General features: G+C 42.1%; 1 protein-coding gene across 2 annotated transcripts in view; it reads left to right on the top strand.

Moving 5' to 3' along the window:
• The window catches only part of Fgd6 (FYVE, RhoGEF and PH domain containing 6), a 132,171-nt gene that overhangs the window by 105,035 nt on the left and 21,136 nt on the right, over positions 1 to 6,000 (top strand). For both annotated transcript variants that reach the window (XM_029563092.1, XM_008832077.3), the window contains exons 9-12: positions 985 to 1,035; positions 3,175 to 3,233; positions 3,316 to 3,387; positions 4,908 to 4,976. In XM_029563092.1, coding sequence (XP_029418952.1) covers positions 985 to 1,035; positions 3,175 to 3,233; positions 3,316 to 3,387; positions 4,908 to 4,976 — 251 coding nt within the window. The remainder of the gene's footprint in view (positions 1 to 984; positions 1,036 to 3,174; positions 3,234 to 3,315; positions 3,388 to 4,907; positions 4,977 to 6,000) is intronic.

The following is a 6,000-nucleotide window of genomic DNA, read 5'->3' on the forward strand; positions in this document are numbered from 1 at the left end:
AGGAGGAGATTTGTTTGGCTCAGAGTCCAGATAATAGGGGACATTTAGCATTCCTCAACAGAGAAGTAAATGATGCCTGAATGCCTGTGACATTCCTTGGGTTAAAGATTTGTTAAACATACCTTTTTCCATATTGTAAGAATCACATTGTTTATTAACAGACCATCTTCATCTAGTTTAGGATTCCTCAGCCTTAGCCACATTGACATTTTGGCATCATTTGTTATGCGACTGTATCATAGGATGTTTAGCAACATCCCTAACCTAGTCATCAGATGCTGGTAGCATCCATTGCCTTTAGTTATGACAACCAAAAATGTCTCTAGACATTGCTAAATGTCCTCTAAGGGCAAATTTACCCCTATTTGGAAACTACAAATTTAGAACACATAAAGTTGTTATCCTGGTATTCTGAATATTGGTAGATGCTTAAATTGAAAAATCTGTCTCTTGGGCCTTCAGTCTATTAATGCCTTAAATCTTAGGCATTAATAAATGCCCAAATCTTAGGATTTTGCATTAGATCTTGAGATTAAGGTATTTCACGTATGTTAGGCTAAACATTAAATTAGGCATTTAGAGAGCTGGACTCTCTGTTCCTGGTTCTGGCACAAAGAAGTTGGGTGACGGGTAAGAGCTTTACTTAGTCACAATATGATTCCTTCTCTTTTTCTTTTTATGGTTTTAAGGCAAGGTTTCACTGTGTAATTCAGGCTGGCTTCAAACACTGGATCCTCCTGCCCCGACCCCTTTAGTGCTGAGATTACAGGTGTGTAACATTAAGCCCTTTTGATTCTTATCTTACCTCTCTGAACATTGCAGCTGTTTCTGTCTCCTGCTTTGAAGTTGATCTCTAGGCTTTGTTCTTTCATATTCTAGGAAGTAAAAGTTGGACTAAAAATAAAAATGAAGTATTGAATAAAAACATGAGTATTTGAAGGAAGTCATTGCTTCATGTTCTAAATACTATAATTTGTTTTCTAGATTATTTAAAGAATCTCTTAGAAAACTCTGGAGATTTTAGAGACACTCAAGGTAATTAGTTTTTGCATTTTTCTATGTTACAGAATCTTTTATGTTATATTTACTTAGTCCTGAAAAGTAAAAATATGCTGAGAACAAAACTAATGTATAAAAATTGTTTTTATAGTAAAAATATTTGTTCTTTTTCTTTGAGACAAGGTCTCCCTGCAACCCCAGCTGACCTGGAACTCACTATGTAGACCAGGCTGGCCTTGATCTCACAGAGATGCACCTGTCTCTGCCTTCAGAGTGCTGGGATTAAAGGTGTGTACTGCTGGAGGCAGGAGAGATTGCAGAGCCATGAGTCACCCTTCATAAGGACCAGCCTCCTGAGAGTGGCCTGGACTGATCAGGAAGCTTCTCCCTTGTGTGCTCGAACACTCCACTGTGGTGTATTCAAATTCTGTAGATGTCCATTTCTTCATTTTTCAAAACCAGCAATTGAACCAGATGATTTGTAGAATCCTTTCAAGCGTGAAAATCTGAGTCCATCAAGTGACTAAACTATACAAGTCAAGGATAAAGCTTAAGCCAGGCATGGTCACATATATTTGTAATCCCAGTACTTGGGAGGCTGAGACAGGAAAGTTGCCAAGAATTTGAGGCCAGCCTAGGTTCTATAGTAAGTTCTAGACCATGCTGAGCTACAGAGTGATACCTTGTCTATAAACAAACCCATAAAAGCATAAAATGTAGAACAGCCAATATTTTGGGACTATTTAAAGGTGGAACCTTTCCACCCCTCACCACTACTACCACCCCTTTCTTAGAGACAAGATTTCACAATGTAGTATAAGCTTAATTCAAACTTGTAGTCTTCTAGTGGCTAACCTCTTGGCCCAGAGCCACCACTGCTTCCTGATCTTTTGCATCCAGACCAACCCAGTTCCTCCCAGTAGTTCCCAGAAGCCCTCTGGGCCTGGTCTCACCCACCACTTATCTTTGCTTCCCTGGGCGGCTCAGCCACCCACTTCCTGGTGCTAGCATCTTTCCTGGGTGGGTCCCATGGCCTGCTGCACCTTGACTCCCCCAGGCTCATTCCTCATCCCAGCTCCCTTCCTAGCCTGGGTACTGGCCCATTTCTTGTCTTGGAACTGCAGACTCCTGGACTGACCTCTAGGCCCAGAATCCCTACTGCTTCCTGATCCTTTGCATCCCATCCAACCCAGTTCCTCCCAGTAGTCCCCAGTAGCCCTTGGCCTCTTCCCACCCCTTACCTCCCTTTGCATCCCTCAGGTCACAAATTCAAAAAGGAAAAAAAAAGACTTTTCCTTTATATCTAATTACAAAGATGATGTGGCTAGAGCTTTTAGAAACACTTGTGAAAGGCAAAGGGCTATTACAAATTATAAAACAAAATTTGTCCCATAAAGCTAAATAACCCAGCTTACAAAGTGATGTTAGTAATTTCCATGCTAAGGTCTGGTGTGCTTCCTTATGGTGTTTCTCTTTTCTTTCCCTTCCCTCTTTCCCTACTGGGGCCGAAACCCAGGGCCTCACAATTCTCTCATTCTTAATTTATATCTCACCAAATCAGACTAAGAGAGGAAGGCTGAGTTCTGGCCCTCTTATGGTTTTGTTTTGCTTTTTTGGTTTTTGGATGTTTTGGTTTATTGGGACTAAGAATTGAACCAGGGCCTCAAGCATTCTAATAAGTACATGCTGTATCATCAAGCCACACCCCCAGCCCCTGACTCTTAAATAATTATTTCTCATAATTTCCTGTTGGCTATATCAGAATCATTTTCCCTCATGAGCCTTCTTCCCCAAGACAGTTTAAACTAGGGAAGACCTTAGCTTCAGGTAAAATAATGTTCTTATGCTTATAAACCCTCAGCAGAATAATCCCACCTCAGCACAAAACAACCCTGACATCTGTGCTATTGGTAAATCTAATCTATGGTCTCTAAATTTAGAGTCTTTCTGTGGCTCCATTTTGCTCATAAGTATTGTTTTTTGTCCAATTTTCCTTGCTTATACCTCCACTGAGTCTTACTGCCTATAATTCTGCTTATATACAGCCACCCAAGCTCCCCTCTCCCCCCGAGTTTGGCTGCTGTGCAGTGTTTTGTCATCTAGAATTTTGCTTTATGTTGGAAATGATTTGTTTCAGTGGTAATGACCAAATTCCCTTTCTATTCCCTGTTTTAGATGCCCTGGCTATTGTTATAGAGGTAGCTAACCATGCCAATGACACCATGAAGCAAGGGGTAAGTATCTTGATACCAGTGGCTAGCACACTGTGAAACCTGGAAGGCTGTCCGTCACATGCTCTGCACTGTCTTTCTGTAGGACAACTTTCAGAAGCTTATGCAAATTCAATACAGCTTAAGTGGACACCATGAAATTGTGCAACCTGGACGGGTAAGTGTTTCAGACTGCCTTTTAACAGGTTTAGTACAATGCATTTGGGCCCCATCTGTAACTACTTTTTATTTTAATTTTGAAATAGGTTATGTTACTCTTCATTGACCTAATATGGATCTTTCTATCCATTCAAAACATGATGTAAGTCTAATTCAATTAGGAGAAGGCAGAGGACCCATGGAGTTCCAATAAAAGGGTGTAATAGGGTCGTTTTATTCTGTAATACTAACTGACCTCACACAGCTCTGAAGGAAATTTCATTTAAAATCTTTAATGTAAGAGATGATTAGAATCGAAAGAGAAAAATGGTATTTTGATGCTCCTCACAGAGCACAGAAGTGGTGAATGAATTCAGGAAAATTGCAGTGTGACTGTCAGGATGTTAGATGTGTCTCAGGATCAGGTACACATGTCTGTTCACATAGTATCCCTGGGGATGATACTAGATTTATGAAACTACTTGCTTGCCCAATTTTTTTCTTCATAATTTTTTGTTTTCATCCCTCTTATCATTTTTAATGTTGAAAACAAATTGTATTTACTTATGTCATGTATATGTATGTGTATCAGCATATGATTACGATGACATGTGTGTGGAGGTCAGAGGACAGCTTCCTGGAGTCAGTTCCCTCCTTGTACCTAGTGGGTCCCAGGGACCAAACTGAGGTTATGGGGCTTTGCAGCAAGTGCCTTTATTTGCCAAGCCATCTCACCAGCCCCCTTTTACAAGACAGGGTTTCAAGTAACCCAGGCTAGCCTTGAACTTCTGATCTCACTGCCTCCATCTCTTGAGCACTGCAATTACAGGAAGGCACATCACCACATACCTGGCTTTTGAGATGCCGAGGATCAAACCCAGGTCTTTGTGTGTGCCAATCAAGCACTCTACCAGCTGAGCAAATCCCCAGCTCCTTTTTAATCTTTTGGGCGTGGGTGTCTGATTTCTAAATGGCTTGTAAGCTTAAAAAGAAGCCATGACTATAAAAAAGTCACAAAGAGTCTTCTTGGCTCTCACAAAAAGAGTTCTGGGAGAAGAATGCTGAAAAAGAAATTCTATGTTGTCCTAGTTTGTTTCTCTATTGCTGTGACAAAATACTCTGACCAATACCAACTTGGGGAGGAAAGGGTTTATTTTATCTTACATCTCCTGGGTCACAGTTCATCAGGGAGCCCAGGGTAGCAACTCAGGGCAGGAACCCGGAAGCAGGAGCTGGAGCACAGGCCATGGAGGAGCACTGCTTACTAGCTTGCTCCCCTGGCCCCTGCTCAGCCTTTTTTTTATGAAACACAGGCCCACCTGCCCAGGTATGACACTACCCACAGTGGGCTGGGCCCTCCTACATCACTCATCAATCAAGAAGATGCCCCACAGACATGGCCACAGGCCAGTCCAATGAAGGCAATTCCCCAACTGAGGCTCCCTCAACCCAGGTTGTCAAGTTGACACCAAAGCTATCCAGCACATTTTCCTTGTGTGGTGATGGTAGGACTAACTGGTGTTTGCTTGGATGAATTAGGTTTTTCTCAAAGAAGGAACTCTGATGAAGCTGTCTCGGAAAGTCATGCAACCCCGAATGTTTTTCCTGGTAAGAGACTGTGTGGTTTGATCTATCCAGGTCATTGCTCAGTGAAAGGAGGCATTTATGACAGATGAGCTTAGTGTATTCAGTATGATCTCAGTGACTTTTTTTTGCCTGGCTGTCCTAGTCTGTTTCTTCATTGCTGTAACAAAATATTCTGACCAATACCAAGTTGGGGAGGAAAAGGTTTATTCGGCTTACATCTCCCAGGTACAGTTCATCAGGGAGCCCAAGGTAGGAACTCAGGGCAGGAACCTGGAGGCAGGAGCTGGAGCACAGGCCATGGAGGAACACTGCTTACTGGCTTGCTCCCCTGGCCCCTGATGCAACACAGGGCCACCTGCCCAGGGGTGGCACCACCCACAGTGGGCTGGGCCCTCCCACATCACTCAACAATCGAGAAGGTGCCCCATGGACATGGCCACAGGCCAGTCTAATGAAGGCAGTTCCCCAATTGAGGCTCCCTCAACCCAGGTGTGTCAAGTTGACACTAAAGCTATCCAGCACAATTGACCCCTTGTCAACTTGACACACAAACACATCACTATTAAACCATAAGCTTTGCAATTCTTGTCCCCGAGATATGATGTTAACATTAATATCACAACATAAGACAGCACAACCTTAAAAACCCCACAGTCCTTAAAAAATCCAAACACTTAAAAGCCCCATAGTCTCTCTTTTTTTTTTTAATTAAAAGAAGCATTTCATTACAACAGCATTAACCTATTCAATAACATTTTTCTGAGCTAGGGTACATCTCTTTCAAAATTGGCTGTACATTTCTAGGTTTACAGATGAATTATTACCCTTATATAATCTTTTACTCATTATAAACTCTATAAGACATAAAATTAAATGAGGTTCCAACAGCAGGATGACTCAGCAGTAAAGATACCTGCTACCATGCCTGATGACCTGAGTTCTATCCCCAGGACCCATGTGGTAGAAGAAGAGAATCAGCTCTCACAAGTTGTCCTCTAACTCCACACGTGGGCCATGACACGGGCACATACACATACACACACAC

The sequence above is a fragment of the Nannospalax galili genome, unplaced genomic scaffold, assembly GCF_000622305.1.
Source record: "Nannospalax galili isolate Female #2095 unplaced genomic scaffold, S.galili_v1.0 scaffold734, whole genome shotgun sequence".
Lineage (NCBI taxonomy): Eukaryota > Metazoa > Chordata > Mammalia > Rodentia > Spalacidae > Nannospalax > Nannospalax galili.